At 48.4% G+C, this 18216-nt stretch overlaps 1 protein-coding gene across 1 annotated transcript in view; it reads left to right on the plus strand.

The window, feature by feature from the left end:
- Positions 1-18216, plus strand: part of COL19A1 (collagen type XIX alpha 1 chain) — a 1587177-nt gene that overhangs the window by 1545542 nt on the left and 23419 nt on the right. Inside the window, exon 51 of the mRNA XM_073675502.1 lies at positions 388-465. Coding sequence (XP_073531603.1) covers positions 388-465 — 78 coding nt within the window. The remainder of the gene's footprint in view (positions 1-387; positions 466-18216) is intronic.

An 18216-nucleotide genomic window follows, 5' to 3' on the forward strand; every position in this document is an offset into this window, starting at 1 on the left:
CTATTATGACTTTATTGTTTGCATAACATTGGCTATGATATACACCAGTAATAATACAGCTATAAACACATAAGGAAAACCTCTAGTGTTTAAAGCATAATATTATGTTGCTCCCTCAAGAGCTATAACATTCAGTATAATTTGGCACCTTATGATGACCAGTGTTGCTAAATGGTTCAATTACATACCATTGTGCTACGCTCAGCTTCTTCACTGTTATTGTTTTGTATGTACGTCAGTCAGTCACTGGATATTGCCGCTTATTTTATTTACTGTCTCTGAGTTTCTATTATTGGCATGCAGTTACATTGCAGCTATACGGAGGCAGTTAGAGGCATTCTGTGCACATTCAGTGTTCATGTATTATTTGTTTCTTCTTTTTAATAGGTTTACGAGGACAGAAAGGTGAAAGAGGTGAATTTGGAATTGGTCTTCCAGGGAGTCCAGGCCCCACAGGACCTACAGGTAATCACTTCCCATTGCCTTCTGCGTTTTTCTGTATTTCTTTGCTGAAACCGCTCAGTTGGCTTTAAGCAATGTTTTATTATATGAGTCAAATACTTTGATGAGTAGGAATGCTTTTAGTTCATTCATTGAGTATTATTTTTGTTACAACATGGAACCATATTAATGCATAACTGTTAACTGAACATGTTTCACTTTCAGCATATTTTATGTATTTGACTTTAAACAACAGCTGTCCCATAAGTTATATTATTTTTTAAAAGATACTTTTAACACCCCTATCTACATTATATTAAAGGGGTTGTCCCGGTTTATCACAAAATTCTGTAGTCACTTCATGTGACTGCAGACTTCTAATTCCTCACAGAGTGTGCTGTTAGGATACTCCTATGTCAGTGAGAAGAAATGATCATGTGACCTCAAGTATGCGATATGCATACTCCTGGCCACATTCTGACTAGACGTGCTCAATTGTACAGAGTGAGGCTGTACACGTCTAGTTGGAATGTGGCCAGAAGTATGCATATCGCATATCTGCGGTTGTGAGCATCCGCTCTTGACACTGTATAATCCTGGCAGCATATGCTTTTCACAATGTGAGGATTCACAAGTCTGCAGTCACATAGAGTGACTGCAGACATCTGCCACAAACCTAGACAATACCTTTAACCCCTTAACCCCCGAGGGTGGTTTGCACGTTAATGACCAGGCCAATTTTTACAATTCTGACCACTGTCACTTTATGAGGTAATTACTCTGGAACGCTTCAACGGATCCCCCTGATTCTGAGATTGTTTTTTCGTGACATATTGTACTTCATGATTGTGGTAAAATTTCTTTGATATCACTTGCGTTTATTTGTGAAAAAATGGATCTTTGGCGAAAATTTAGCAATTTTCAAAATTTGAATTTTTATGCCCTTAAATCAGAGAGATATGTCACACAAAAGAGTTAATAAATAACATTTCCCACATGACTACTATACATCAGCACAATTTTGGAACCAAAATTTTTTTTTGTTAGGGAGCTATAAGGGTTAAAAGTCGACCAGCGATTTCTCATTTTTCCAACAAAATTTACAAAACCATTTTTTTAGGGACCACATCACATTTGAAGTCACTTTGAGAGGTCTTTATGACAGAAAATACCCAAAAGTGACACTATTCTAAAAACTGCACCCCTCAAGGTGCTCAAAACCACATTCAAGAACTTTATTAACCCTTCAGGTGCTTCACAGGAATATTTGGAATGTGGAAGAAAAAAATGAACATTTAACTTTTTTCACAAAAATGTTACTTTAGACCCATTTTTTTTTATTTTCACAGGGGTAACCAGAAAAAATGGACCCCAAAATTTGTTGTGCAATTTTCCCTGGGCACGCAGATACCCCATATGTGGGGAAAAAACACTGTTTTGGCGCACGGCAGGGCTCGGAAGGGAAGGAGCGCCATTTGACTTTTTGATTGTAAAATTTGCTTGAATAATTATCGGATGCCATGTTGCGTTTGGAGAGCCCTTGTGTGCCCAAACATTGGAGCTCCCCCACAAGTGACCCCATTTTGGAAACTAGACCCCCCAAGGCACCTATCTAGATGCATAGTGAGCACTTGGAACCCCCAGGTGCTTCACAAATTGATTCGTAAAAATGAAAACGTGTTTTTTTTTTCACTTTTTCATTTTTACAAATCAATTTGTGAAGCACCTGGGGGTTCCAAGTGCTCACTATGCATCTAGATAGGTGCCTTGGGGGGTCTTGTTTCCAAAATGGGGTCACTTGTGGGGGGAGCTCCAATGTTTGGGCATACAGGGACTCTCCAAATGCAACATGGTGTCCGCTAACAAATTGAATGGAAAATCGGCTCAAATTGCTAGCGGACACCATGTTGCGTTTTGAGAGTCCCTGTGTGCCCAAACATTGGAGCTCCCACACAAGTGACCCCATTTTGGAAACTAGACCCCCCAAGGCACCTATCTAGATGCATAGTAGGCACTTGGAACCCCCAGGTGCTTCTCAAATTGATTCGTAAAAATGAAAAAGTGGAAAAAAAAACACTTTTTCATTTTTATGAATCAATTTGTGAAGCACCTGGGGGGTTCCAAGTGCTCACTATGCATCTAGATAGGTGCCTTGGGGGGGTCTAGTTTCCAAAATGGGGTCACTTGTGGGGGAGCTCCAATGTTTGGGCACACAGGGACTCTCCAAATGCAACATGGTATCCGCTAACAAATTGTCGGCTCAAATTGTTAGCGGGCACCATGTTGCATTTGGAGAGCCCCTGTGTGCCCAAACATTGGAGCTCCCCCACAAGTGACCCCATTTTGGAAACTAGACCCCCCAAGGCACCTATCTGGATGCACAGTGAGCACTTGGAACCCCCAGGTGCTTCACAAATTGATTCATAAAAATGAAAAAGTGTTTTTTTTTTCACTTTTTCATTTTTACGAATCAATTTGTGAAGCACCTGGGGGTTACAAGTGCTCACTATGCATCTAGATAGGTGCCTTGGGGGTCTAGTTTCCAAAATGGGGTCACTTGTGGGGGAGCTCCAATGGTTAGGCACACAGGGGCTCTCCAAACGCAACATGGCGTCCGCTAACAATTCGAGCCGATTTTCCATTCAATTTGTTAGCGGACACCATGTCGCGTTTCGAGAGCCCCTGATGTGCCTAAACAGTGGAGCTCCCCCACAAGTGACCCCATTTTGGAAACTATACCCCTCAAGGATTTTATTAAGGTGTATAGTGAACATTTTGAACCCAGAGGTACGACACAGAATTTGATAACATTAGGTCATCATATTGAATAAGTTGTCATTAGTCTTGAGCGCAAGTGCTCGCTACTTGAGTTTGCATCGGGTACTCAGGTATGCACCATGTACAGCGTGTGCTCGAGTGACATGCTCGAGTCCCTGCTCCGCATGTTTCACGGTTATTAGACACCCAAAAAAAAACATGCGGGGATCGCTCATGCATGGCAGGCAATCCCCGCAAAGTTTTTTTGGCCGCGAAGCATATGGGGCGGAGACTCGAGCACGTCACTCAAATACCCACGATACTCAATGCATACCAGAGCACCCCATGCAAACTCAAGTAGCGAGCACTTGCGCTCAACACTAGTCGCCATATCGTCATCTTTTTTTCTTACTTTTGAAAAAAATCCCAACCCCATCACAACCCTAACCCCAAACCAAGCCCTAACCCTAGCCCAACCCTAACCCGAGAGTTTATTTTTTACGCCGTTCCTCGTGTGGTATAAGTGATTAGACGACTTTATTCTTCGGGTCGGTGCGATTACAGCGATACCAGAATCATATGGGGTTTTTATGATTGACAGCTGTCGCACACTAAAAGATGCATTTTTTGTAAAATCTAGTTTTTGCATCGCCATATTTTGAGAGCTATAATTTTTCCAGATTTTGGCAGACAGTCATGTGACGGCTCGTTTTTTGCGGGATGAGTTGACGTTGTTATTGGTGCCATTTTCAGGCATGTGACATTTTTCGATAGCTTTCTATTCCGATTTTTGGGAGGCAGAATAAACAAAAACCAACAATTCAGGAATTGTTTTTTTTGGGTTTTTTTATTCTGTTCCGCGTGTGGTAAAATTGATAAGGCAGCTTTATTCTTTGGGTCAGTACGTTTACAGCGGTACCACATTTATATAGTTTTTCTATGTTTTGCATTTTTACATAATAAAAGCAATTTTCTATAAAAAATTATTTTTTAGCATAGCTTTATTCTGAGAGCTATAACTTTTTTATTTTTCGGCTGATGGAGCTGTATGGCAGCTTGTTTTTTGCGGGACGAGATGACATTTTCAGCGGTACCATTTTTATTCATATTTGTCTTTTTGATCGCGTGTTATTCCATTTTTTGTTTGGCGGTATGGTGATAAAGCATTGTTTTTTGCTTCATTTTTTTTTTTTTTTTTTTTCCATGTTCACTGAAGGGGTTAACTAGTGGGGCAGTTTTATAGGTCAGGTTGTTCCAGACGCTGCGATACCAAATATGTGTACTTTTATTGTTTTTTTTTGTTTTTATAATAATATTTATTGATGGGTACATTATATTTTTATTTTTGGTGGATTATTTTTTTTATTTTTTTTTTTATATTTTTACAATTTTTTTTTTTTTTTTATCACTTTCTGATAGTTTTTATACTTTATTACTTTGTCCCACTATGGGACTTTCACTTTTTTTTCTCTGATCGCCTGCATGGCACCGGAATGCAGCACCATCCCTGTGCCATGCAGGCTGTCAGCGCTGGACAGGGAGAAGATTGTTTGGAGATGCACTGCGCATGTCCAAAAAATCTTCCTGCTGTCTGGTGACCCGGATGTTGTCATGACGACATCGGGTCGTCATGGCAACATCCTGGAAGCCACGGCATACAGCGCTGGAAGCCAGAAGAGGAGGTGAGTATCTGCGATCACCTCCCCTTGCCACCGCAATGCTGCGATCGACTTCGATCGCAGAATCACAGGGGTTAATGTGCTGGGAGCGGTGCGTGACCGCTCCCTGCACATAGTACCGGGTGTCAGCTGTGACAATCAGCTGACACCCGGCGGCGACCGCGCCCGCACAGCTTGTGTGCGCGCTCGATCGCCATGATGTACTAATACGGGTCTGGCTCTTAAGTCCCAGTGCACAGACGCGTATTAGTACGTCTAATGTTGTTAAGGGGTTAAAGCCAGACAAACATGCCAATTTCGACATTATTGGATAGTCATTAAAGGTGCCCCAACAAATCATTCTGATGACTTTGTCCCAACAGATGATTTTTAGAGTGAATGATCAGGCAGATTGAATTACAATGTCCAATCCTTTTGTTTTTCCTAGAGATAAGCCATCATCACAGTTGTCTGGCAATGGCCTACTCGACACTCTCACTATTAAAAACATCAGTTGAGCCAAGCTTGTATGTGTATGGGGATACGATACTGTGAATAATATATGCCCTTTAGAGATAAATCTAAACACCAGAGACATGACGAAAATATTAGGATTGATATAAATTAAGACACTTATTTATTTTTGAATTGTATGTATCAGTGTTATAGTTATAGAGGGTGCAGAAGTAGCAGTTGCACCTGGGCCCTTGTGTATAGGGTACTGAAAAACCTATATGCCACAAGAAAACATCATTTGTATCATAAAAAGAGTAATACAATTGTGTTAGACATCTGATTATTGTAGTGTCTACATAGGTTCAATATATGAAACAAGATAAAATAGAGATCAACTGGCGTGAAGAAAAACATTTTATTAATGGTTAGTGTTGAGCGATACCTTCCGATATCGGGAAATATCGCATCGGATTGGATCGGACCGATACTGAAAAAGTATCGGATATCGCCGATTCCGATACCGGAAACCAATGCAAGTCAATGGGACAGAAATATCGGAATGAAAATAAACCCTTTCTTTCCTTGTAGGTTAATTCTACATGAAGGAAAACAACTAAGAATAATGTAGAATGTATTGGGGGAGGTGGGGGAGACAATAAAGGCATAGAGGTTTAGCCCAATCAAATGGAATAGCAGGAATTAATATTTTTTTTAAGATGTTCTGAGTTACGGAAATATTGACTATGTTAAGTATTTTTATATTTTGTCAGATATTTATGTTTCACTACTTCCATGCTCTTCACCTTCTTTTTTACTTCTCCCACACTTTCTCCTTCATCATCCTCAGCATCTTTTTCATCCACTTCTTCTTCACCTTCTTCATCTTCTTCTTCTTCACCTTCTTCGTATTATTCTTTTTTTTTACATTCTTCATATTCTACTTCATCATCATATTCTTATTTGTGACAGGCATTCCTGTAGTTGTTATCTATAAAAGGTTGGACATTACACCTTTCGTTCTGCCCGTCACAAAAGATTTACAACAGGATTTGTCCGCGTTCAGTTTGGCCTGCAGCAGCAGGTGTTTTCCAGGGGCACCACGAGGAGGAACGGACTCACCCCCATACACTGCTTAGTCCTCTTCTCCTTATAATTTAGATATTATCTTTTGCTCTGATTTTTAGTCTTATGCTTAATGTTCTTCCGCTTTTTGTTCTGCAGCTTCTTGTATTTCTGCTTCTTGGTTTTCTGTCTCTTGTTCTTCTGTATCTTGGTGCTTGTCTTCTCTTCTTTGTCCTCTTGGTCAACTTCTTCAGAGTCATCTTCTTGGTCTTCTTCGGGGTGGACTTCAGGGTCGTCGTCTTCGGGGGTCTTCGTCTTCGGGGTCCTCGTCTTCTTCGGGTTGGTCTTCTGGGTCCTCATCTTCGGGGTCCTCATCTTCTTCGGGGTGGTCTTCAGGGTCCTCGTCTTCTTCGGGGTGGTCTTCAGTGTCCTAGTCTTCTTCGGAGTGGTCTTCAGGGTCCTCGTCTTCAGGGTCCTCGTCTTCTTCGGGTTGGTCTTCAGGGTCATCGTCTTCAGGGTCCTCGTCAGGGAGATCCAGAGTGATTACCAAGAACCATTTAAAAAAGCTTGAACTTGGAAATGTAGCAGAAGGTACAAGAAGGCTGAGGAACTACCAAGGACTAGCTGACGGTACTGGAACCCGGATGGGTAGCAGAAGGTACAAGAGCCAATGGAACTACCGAGGACCAGCTGATGGTACTGGAACCTGGATGGGTAGCAGAAGGTACAAGAGCCAATGGAACTACCGAGGACCAGCTGATGGTACTGGAACTCGGTTACTAAGCAGGAGGTACCTGTGCCAGAAAGCACTACCAAGGACCAGCAGACGTTGGTGGAACTTGGATACCGAGAAGGAGGCACCTAATCCAAAGGCACTGCCGAGAACCAGCTGACGGTACTGGAGCCCGGATGGGTAGTAGAAGGTATAAGAGCAAATGGAACTACCGAGAACCAGCTGATGGTACTGGAACCCGGATGGGTAGCAGAAGGTACAAGAGCCAATGGAACTGCCGAAGACCAGCTGACGGTACTGGAACTCGGTTACTAAGCAGGAGATACCTGTGCCAGAAAGCACTACCAAGGACCAGCAGACGTTGGTGGAACTTGGATACCGAGAAGGAGGCACCTAATCCAAAGGCACTGCCGAGAACCAGCTGACGGTACTGGAACCCGGATGGGTAGAAGAAGGTACCCATGTAAAAAAAAGTTTCAATGCCGCAAGCCAGCCGCAGTAACCAAAACCCACAGTCCTACAGGGGGTGCTTGTCATATTGGCACTATGGAACCAGCCTTCATTGACAGATGCCGCAGCCCACATAGGAGTCACCTAAACTGCAGGCACCATAGAGTCGGCTAACCCGACCGCAACACGACAGGACAACGCATTGGAGGCAAAGTGACATTGACACTACCCGGAAACAGCTGGCGTGCTGGAACCAGGCTGGGCAGGAGGGAGTACCCGTGCCAAAGACACTGCCGAGAACCAGCTGACGGTACTGGAACCCGGATGGGTAGTAGAAGGTACAAGAGCAAATGGAACTACCGAGGACAAGCTGACGGTACTGGAACCTGGATGGGTAGCAGAAGGTACAAGAGCCAATGGAACTGCCGAAGACCAGCTGACGGTACTGGAACTCGGTTACTAAGCAGGAGGTACCTGTGCCAGAAAGCACTACCAAGGACCAGCAGACGTTGGTGGAACTTGGATACCGAGAAGGAGGCACCTAATCCAAAGGCACTGCCGAGAACCAGCTGACGGTACTGGAACCCGGATGGGTAGAAGAAGGTACCCATGTAAAAAAAAGTTTCAAGGCCGCGAGCCGGCCGCAGTTACCAAAACCCACAGTCCTACAGGGGGTGCTTGTCCTATTGGCACTATGGAATGAGCCTTCATTGCCAGATCCCGCAGCCCACATAGGAGTCACCTAAACTGCAGGCACCATAGAGTCGGCTAACCTGACCGCAACACGACAGGTCAACGCACTGGAGGCAAAGTGACGTTGACACTACCCGGTAACAGCTGGCGTGCTGGAACCAGGCTGGGCTGGAGGGAGTACCCGTGCCAAAGACACTGCCGAGAACCAGCTGACGGTACTGGAACCCGGATGGGTAGTAGAAGGTATAAGAGCAAATGGAACTACCGAGAACCAGCTGACGGTACTGGAACCCGGATGGGTAGCAGAAGGTACAAGAGCCAATGGAACTGCCGAAGACCAGCTGACGGTACTCTAACTCGGTTACTAAGCAGGAGGTACCTGTGCCAGAAAGCACTACCAAGGACCAGCAGACGTTGGTGGAACTTGGATACCGAGAAGGAGGCACCTAATCCAAAGGCACTGCCGAGAACCAGCTGACGGTACTGGAACCCGGATGGGTAGCAGAAGGTACAAGAGCCAATGGAACTACCGAAGACCAGCTGACGGTACTGGAACTCAGTTACTAAGCAGGAGGTACCTGTGCCAGAAAGCACTACCAAGGACCAGCAGACGTTGGTGAAACTTGGATACCGAGAAGGAGGCACCTTATCCAAAGGCACTTCCGAGAACCAGCTGACGGTACTGGAACCCGGATGGGTAGTAGAAGGTATAAGAGCAAATGGAACTACCGAGAACCAGCTGACGGTACTGGAACCCGGATGGGTAGCAGAAGGTACAAGAGCCAATGGAACTACCGAAGACCAGCTGACGGTACTGGAACTCGGTTACTAAGCAGGAGGTACCTGTGCCAGAAAGCACTACCAATGACCAGCAGACTTTGGTGGAATTTGGATACCGATAAGGAGGCACCTAATCCAAAGGCACTGCCGAGAACCAGCCGATGGTACTGGAACCCGGATGGGTAGTAGAAGGTATAAGAGCAAATGGAATTACCGAGAACCAGCTGACGGTACTGGAACCCGGATGGGTAGAAGAAGGTACCCATGTAAAAAAAAGTTTCAAGGCCGCGAGCCGGCCGCAGTTACCAAAACCCACAGTCCTACAGGGGGTGCTTGTCCTATTGGCAATATGGAACCAGCCTTCATTGCCAGATCCCGCAGCCCACATAGGAGTCACCTAAGCTGCAGGCACCATAGAGTCGGCTAACCCGACCGCAACACGACAGGACAACGCATTGGAGGCACATTGACGTTGACAATACCCGGTAACAGCTGGCGTGCTGGAACCAGGCTGGGCTGGAGGGAGTACCCGTGCGAAAGACAGTGCCGAGAACCAGCTGACGGTACTGGAACCCGGATGGGTAGTAGAAGGTACAAGAGCAAATGGAACTACCGAGGACCAGCTGACGGTACTGGAACCCGGATGGGTAGCAGAAGGTACAAGAGCCAATAGAACTGCCAAAGACCAGCTGACGGTACTGGAACTCGGTTACTAAGCAGGAGGTACCTGTGCCAGAAAGCACTACCAAGGACCAGCAGACTTTGGTGGAACTTGGATACCGAGAAGGAGGCACCTAATCCAAAGGCACTGCCGAGAACCAGCTGACGGTACTGGAACCCAGATGGGTAGTAGAAGGTATAATAGCAAATGGAACTACCGAGAACCAGCTGACGGTACTGGAACCCGGATGGGTAGCAGAAGGTACAAGAGCCAATGGAACTGCCTAAGACCAGCTGACGGTACTGGAACTCGGTTACTAAGCAGGAGGTACCTGTGCCAGAAAGCACTACCAAGGACCAGCAGACGTTGGTGGAACTTGGATACCGAGAAGGAGGCACCTAATCCAAAGGCACTGCCGAGAACCAGCTGACGGTACTGGAACCCGGATGGGTAGCAGAAGGTACAAGAGCCAATGGAACTACCGAAGACCAGCTGACGGTACTGGAACTCGATTACTAAGCAGGAGGTACCTGTGCCAGAAAGCACAACCAAGGACCAGCAGACGTTGGTGAAACTTGGATATCGAGAAGGAGGCACCTAATCCAAAGGCACTGCCGAGAACCAGCTGACGGTACTGGAACCCGGATGGGTAGTAGAAGGTATAAGAGCAAATGGAACTACCGAGAACCAGCTGACGGTACTGGAACCCGGATGGGTAGCTGAAGGTACAAGAGCCAAAGGAACTACCGAAGACCAGCTGACGGTACTGGAACTCGGTTACTAAGCAGGAGGTACCTGTGCCAGAAAGCACTACCAAGGACCAGCAGACGTTGGTGGAACTTGGATACCGAGAAGGAGGCACCTAATCCAAAGGCACTGCCGAGAACCAGCTGACGGTACTGGAACCCGGATGGGTAGTAGAAGGTATAAGAGCAAATGGAACTACCGAGAACCAGCTGACGGTACTGGAACCCGGATGGGTAGCAGAAGGTACAAGACCTAATGGAACTACCGAAGACCAGTTGCCGGTACTGGAACTCGGTTACTAAGCAGGAGGTACCTGTGCCAGAAAGCAGTACCAAGGACCAGCAGACTTTGGTGGAACTTGGATACCGATAAGGACGCACCTAATCCAAAGGCACTGCCGAGAACCAGCTGACGGTACTGGAACCCGGATGGGTAGTAGAAGGTATAAGAGCAAATGGAACTACCGAGAACCAGCTGACGGTACTGGAACCCGGATGGGTAGAAGAAGGTACCCATGTAAAAAAAAGTTTCAAGGCCGCGAGCTGGCCACAGTTACCAAAACCCACAGTCCTACAGGGGGTGCTTGTCCTATTGGCACTAAGGAACCAGCCTTCATTGCCAGATCCCGCAGCCCACATAGGAGTCACCTAAACTGCAGGCACCATAGAGTCGGCTAACCCTACCGTAACACGACAGGACAACGCATTGGAGGCTAAGTGACGTTGACAATACCCGGTAACAGCTGGCGTGCTGGAACCAGGCTGGGCTGGAGGGAGTACCCGTGCCAAAGACACTGCCGAGAACCAGCTGACGGTACTGGAACCCGGATGGGTAGTAGAAGGTACAAGAGCAAATGGAACTACCGAGGACCAGCTGACGGTACTGGAACCCGGATGGGTAGCAGAAGGTACAAGAGCCAATGGAACTGCCGAAGACCAGCTGACGGTACTGGAACTCGGTTACTAAGCAGGAGGTACCTGTGCCAGAAAGCACTACCAAGGACCAGCAGACATTGGTGGAACTTGGATACCGATAAGGAGGCACCTAATCCAAAGGCACTGCCGAGAACCAGCTGACGGTACTGGAACCCGGATGGGTAGTAGAAGGTACCCATGTAAAAAAAAATTTCAAGGCCGCGAGCCGACCGCAGTTACCAAAACCCACAGTCCTACAGGGGGTGCTTGTCCTATTGGCACTATGGAACCAGCCTTCATTGGCAGATCCCGCAGCCCACATAGGAGTCACCTAAACTGCTGGCATCATAGAGTCGGCTAACCCGACCGCAACACGACAGGACAACGCATTGGAGGCAAAGTGACATTGACACTACCCGGAAACAGCTGGCGTGCTGGAACCAGGCTGGGCAGGAGGGAGTACCCGTGCCAAAGACACTGCCGAGAACCAGCTGACGGTACTGGATCCCGGATGGGTAGTAGAAGGTACAAGAGCAAATGGAACTACCGAGGACAAGCTGACGGTACTGGAACCTGGATGGGTAGCAGAAGGTACAAGAGCCAATGGAACTGCCGAAGACCAGCTGACGGTACTGGAACTCGGTTACTAAGCAGGAGGTACCTGTGCCAGAAAGCACTACCAAGGACCAGCAGACGTTGGTGGAACTTGGATACCGAGAAGGAGGCACCTAATCCAAAGGCACTGCCAAGAACCAGCTGACGGTACTGGAACCCGGATGGGTAGAAGAAGGTACCCATGTAAAAAAAAGTTTCAAGGCCGCGAGCCGGCCGCAGTTACCAAAACCCACAGTCCTACAGGGGGTGCTTGTCCTATTGGCACTATGGAACGAGCCTTCATTGCCAGATCCCGCAGCCCACATAGGAGTCACCTAAACTGCAGGCACCATAGAGTCGGCTAACCTGACCGCAACACGACATCACAACGCATTGGAGGCAAAGTGACGTTGACACTTACCGGTAACAGCTGGCGTGCTGGAACCAGGCTGGGCTGGAGGGAGTACCCGTGCCAAAGACACTGCCGAGAACCAGCTGACGGTACTGGAACCCGGATGGGTAGTAGAAGGTACAAGAGCAAATGGAACTACCGAGGACCAGCTGACGGTACTGGAACCCGGATGGGTAGCAGAAGGTACCAGAGCCAATGGAACTACCGAAGACCAGCTGATGGTACTGGAACTCGGTTACTAAGCAGGAGGTACCTGTGCCAGAAAGCACTACCAAGGACCAGCAGACTTTGGTGGAACTTGTATACCGAGAAGGAGGCACCAAATCCAAAGGCACTGCCGAGAACCAGCTGACGGTACTGGAACCCGGATGGGTAGTAGAAGGTATAAGAGCAAATGGAACTACCGAGAACCAGCTGACGGTACTGGAACCCGGATGGGTAGCAGAAGGTACAAGAGCCAATGGAACTGCTGAAGACCAGCTGACGGTACTGGAACTCGGTTACTAAGCAGGAGGTACCTGTGCCAGAAAGCACTACCAAGGACCAGCAGACGTTGGTGGAACTTGGAAACCGAGAAGGAGGCACCTAATCCAAAGGCACTGCCGAGAACCAGCTGACCGTACTGGAACCCGGATGGGTAGCAGAAGGTACAAGAGCCAATGGAACTACCGAAGACCAGCTGACGGTACTGGAACTCAGTTACTAAGCAGGAGGTACCTGTGCCAGAAAGCACTACCAAGGACCAGCAGACGTTGGTGGAACTTGGATACCGAGAAGGAGGCACCTAATCCAAAGGCACTGCCGAGAACCAGCTGACGGTACTGGAACCCGGATGGTAGTAGAAGATATAAGAGCAAATGGAACTACCGAGAACCAGCTGACGGTACTGGAACCCGGATGGGTAGCAGAAGGTACAAGAGCCAATGGAACTACCGAAGACCAGCTGACGGTACTGGAACTCGGTTACTAAGCAGGAGGTACCTGTGCCAGAAAGCACTACCAATGACCAGCAGACTTTGGTGGAATTTGGATACCGATAAGGAGGCACCTAATCCAAAGGCACTGCCGAGAACCAGCCGATGGTACTGGAACCCGGATGGGTAGTAGAATGTATAAGAGCAAATGGAATTACCGAGAACCAGCTGACGGTACTGGAACCCGGATGGGTAGAAGAAGGTACCCATGTAAAAAAAGTTTCAAGGCCGCGAGCCGGCCGCAGTTACCAAAACCCACAGTCCTACAGGGGGTGCTTGTCCTATTGGCACTATGGAACCAGCCTTCATTGCCAGATCCCGCAGCCCACATAGGAGTCACCTAAACTGCAGGCACCATAGAGTCGGCTAACCCGACCGCAACACGACAGGACAACGCATTTGAGGCACAGTGACGTTGACAATACCCGGTAACAGCTGGCGTGCTGGAACCAGGCTGGGGTGGAGGGAGTACCCGTGCCAAAGACACTGCCGAGAACCAGCTGACGGTACTGGAACCCGGATGGGTAGTAGAAGGTACAAGAGCAAATGGAACTACCGAGGACCAGCTGACGGTACTGGAACCCGGATGGGTAGCAGAAGGTACAAGAGCCAATAGAACTGCCGAAGACCAGCTGACGGTACTGGAACTCGGTTACTAAGCAGGAGGTACCTGTGCCAGAAAGCACTACCAAGGACCAGCAGACTTTGGTGGAACTTGGATACCGAGAAGGAGGCACCTAATCCAAAGGCACTGCCGAGAACCAGCTGACGGTACTGGAACCCGGATGGGTAGTAGAAGGTATAATAGCAAATGGAACTACCGAGAACCAGCTGACGGTACTGGAACCCGGATGGGTAGCAGAAGGTACAAGAGCCAATGGAACTGCCGAAGACCAGCTGACGGTACTGGAACTCGGTTACTAAGCAGGAGGTACCTGTGCCAGAAAGCACTACCAATGACCAGCAGACTTTGGTGGAATTTGGATACCGATAAGGAGGCACCTAATCCAAAGGCACTGCCGAGAACCAGCCGATGGTACTGGAACCCGGATGGGTAGTAGAAGGTATAAGAGCAAATGGAATTACCGAGAACCAGCTGACGGTACTGGAACCCGGATGGGTAGAAGAAGGTACCCATGTAAAAAAAGTTTCAAGGCCGCGAGCCGGCCGCAGTTACCAAAACCCACAGTCCTACAGGGGGTGCTTGTCCTATTGGCACTATGGAACCAGCCTTCATTGCCAGATCCCGCAGCCCACATAGGAGTCACCTAAACTGCAGGCACCATAGAGTCGGCTAACCCGACCGCAACACGACAGGACAACGCATTGGAGGCACAGTGACGTTGACAATACCCGGTAACAGCTGGCGTGCTGGAACCAGGCTGGGGTGGAGGGAGTACCCGTGCCAAAGACACTGCCGAGAACCAGCTGACGGTACTGGAACCCGGATGGGTAGTAGAAGGTACAAGAGCAAATGGAACTACCGAGGACCAGCTGACGGTACTGGAACCCGGATGGGTAGCAGAAGGTACAAGAGCCAATAGAACTGCCGAAGACCAGCTGACGGTACTGGAACTCGGTTACTAAGCAGGAGGTACCTGTGCCAGAAAGCACTACCAAGGACCAGCAGACTTTGGTGGAACTTGGATACCGAGAAGGAGGCACCTAATCCAAAGGCACTGCCGAGAACCAGCTGACGGTACTGGAACCCGGATGGGTAGTAGAAGGTATAATAGCAAATGGAACTACCGAGAACCAGCTGACGGTCCTGGAACCCGGATGGGTAGCAGAAGGTACAAGAGCCAATGGAACTGCCGAAGACCAGCTGACGGTACTGGAACTCGGTTACTAAGCAGGAGGTACCTGTGCCAGAAAACACTACCAAGGACCAGCAGACATTGGTGGAACTTGGATACCGAGAAGGAGGCACCTAATCCAAAGGCACTGCCGAGAACCAGCTGACGGTACTGGAACCCGGATGGGTAGCAGAAGGTACAAGAGCCAATGGAACTACCGAAGACCAGCTGACGGTACTGGAACTCGATTACTAAGCAGGAGGTACCTGTGCCAGAAAGCACTACCAAGGACCAGCAGACGTTGGTGGAACTTGGATACCGACAAAGGAGGCACCTAATCCAAAGGCACTGCTGAGAACCAGCTGACGGTACTGGAACCCGGATGGGTAGTAGAAGGTATAAGAGAAAATGGAACTACCGAGAACCAGCTGACGGTACTGGAACCCGGATGGGTAGCAGAAGGTACAAGAGCCAATGGAACTACCGAAGACCAGCTGACGGTACTGGAACTCGGTTACTAAGCAGGAGGTACCTGTGCCAGAAAGCACTACCAAGGACCAGCAGACGTTGGTGGAACTTGGATACCGAGAAGGAGGCACCTAATCCAAAGGCACTGCCGAGAACCCCAGCTGACGGTACTGGAACCCGGATGGGTAGTAGAAGGTATAAGAGCAAATGGAACTACCGAGAACCAGCTGACGGTACTGGAACCCGGATGGGTAGCAGAAGGTACAAGAGCCAATGGAACTACCGAAGACCAGCTGACGGTACTGGAACTCGGTTACTAAGCAGGAGGTACCTGTGCCAGAAAGCAGTACCAAGGACCAGCAGACTTTGGTGGAACTTGGATACCGATAAGGAGGCACCTAATCCAAAGGCACTGCCGAGAACCAGCTGACGGTACTGGAACCCGGATGGGTAGTAGAAGGTATAAGAGCAAATGGAACTACCGAGAACCAGCTGACGGTACTGGAACCCGGATGGGTAGAAGAAGGTACCCATGTAAAAAAAAGTTTCAAGGCCGCGAGCCGGCCACAGTTACCAAAACCCACAGTCCTACAGGGGGTGCTTGTCCTATTGGCACTAAGGAACCAGCCTTCATTGCCAGATCCCGCAGCCCACATAGGAGTCACCTAAACTGCAGGCACCATAGAGTCGGCTAACCCGACCGCAACACGACAGGACAACGCATTGGGGGCAAAGTGACGTTGACAATACCCGGTAACAGCTGGCGTGCTGGAACCAGGCTGGGCTGGAGGGAGTACCCGTGCCAAAGACACTGCCGAGAACCAGCTGACGGTACTGGAACCCGGATGGGTAGTAGAAGGTACAAGAGGAAATGGAACTACCGAGGACCAGCTGACGGTACTGGAACCCGGATGGGTAGCAGAAGGTACAAGAGCCAATGGAACTGCCGAAGACCAGCTGACGGTACTGGAACTCGGTTACTAAGCAGGAGGTACCTGTGCCAGAAAGCACTACCAAGGACCAGCAGACATTGGTGGAACTTGGATACCGATAAGGAGGCACCTAATCCAAAGGCACTGCCGAGAACCAGCTGACGGTACTGGAACCCGGATGGGTAGTAGAAGGTACCCATGTAAAAAAAAATTTCAAGGCCGCGAGCCGGCCGCAGTTACCAAAACCCACAGTCCTACAGGGGGTGCTTGTCCTATTGGCACTATGGAACCAGCCTTCATTGGCAAATCCCGCAGCCCACATAGGAGTCACCTAAACTGCTGGCATCATAGAGTCGGCTAACCCGACCGCAACACGACAGGACAATGCATTGGAGGCAAAGTGACGTTGACACTACCCGGAAACAGCTGGCGTGCTGGAACCAGGCTGGGCAGGAGGGAGTACCCGTGCCAAAGACACTGCGGGGAACAGCTGGCGGTGCTGGAACCCAGGGTAAATACTAAAAACAGAGTGGAGCCAGAGGTGTAATTGGAGCAACTTTAAAATCTGTAGTAGTGAGAATGTGGACAGAGCAGGAGAAATTGCCGTCCGCACAGCAGGGGAACAGCTGACGTTACTGAACCCCAATAACACGGCAGCAAGTGTTGACTGTGCAGACGGCACTTCCGAGCGCCAACTGGCGGTGTTGGAGCTCAGGGATTACAGTTCAGGTGGTAGAAACATGAACACAACAGGAGACCTGGATACTGTTGCCAACCAATTATTTATTCTGGAAGAGGACTGGCAAATTCATGAGAGATCCAGGCTAGAGATGAGCGTTGTTCTACTCGAACTGTTCGCCAATCTCACATTCGAGCTGTTTTGGGCGGTGTTCGAGCCGTTCGGCGAACACGAACAATTTGAGAAAAATTCGGCTGTTCAAGGTTATGTTCGATAACTGTTCGTGCACCAAAATCATAACTGGATTTTTTCTCAGGAATGATGAAAATTAATGTTAATACGCAGTTTGAGTGTACAGCGGGGTGGGGGGAGGGGCAGGGGATGGATCTCTGCAGGAACAATGAAGATCTCCATTTTTTTTTCTCTTTCCCGCATTTGCAGTGGGGAGGTGCAATCTGTCAGCCTATCAGCAGCGCACACACAGAGCGAAGTGCTTTTTTTCACACAAGCAAGGGCATGTGTCATTGGCAGTGTATGTCACATGTCCTTGCCCTATAAGACCAAGCCATTTTCCCCGTCGCCACCATTTTCTCACTGCTGCAGCTGCGTGTTAGACGGCACCGCTGTTGCTGTGTGCGCTATACCTTGTTAATTTCAAGCCAATTTTCGCACAAATCTACAGATAGCTTGGGAGTAGGGAATAGTTGTGATTGCAGTCCTTTTAAGGACTAGGTTACAGCATTTCCTACGACTTTTATCAGGCAGGTCTGTGCTCTTAAATAGATAGATTGTGGGAGTAAAGACTAATTGTAATTGGAGTCCTTTTCAGGACTAGGTTACATCAGTTCCTATCAGTTTTTGCCAGGCAGGTCTGTGCCAGTGCTGTGCAAGTTTTTTTCACAGCATTTGGCTGAATCTAGCAAAGCTAATCCTTTTTGGCCTATTGCAGAGTGTGTTAGTCAGTGGAGTAGCCTATCTGTGTTGCAAGATATACCACCTGTGTATAGAA

Source organism: Phyllobates terribilis, unplaced genomic scaffold (assembly GCF_046119375.1).
Source record: "Phyllobates terribilis strain yellow unplaced genomic scaffold, ASM4611937v1 Scaffold_3__8_contigs__length_932513732, whole genome shotgun sequence".
In the NCBI taxonomy this organism is placed as follows: Eukaryota; Metazoa; Chordata; class Amphibia; order Anura; family Dendrobatidae; genus Phyllobates; species Phyllobates terribilis.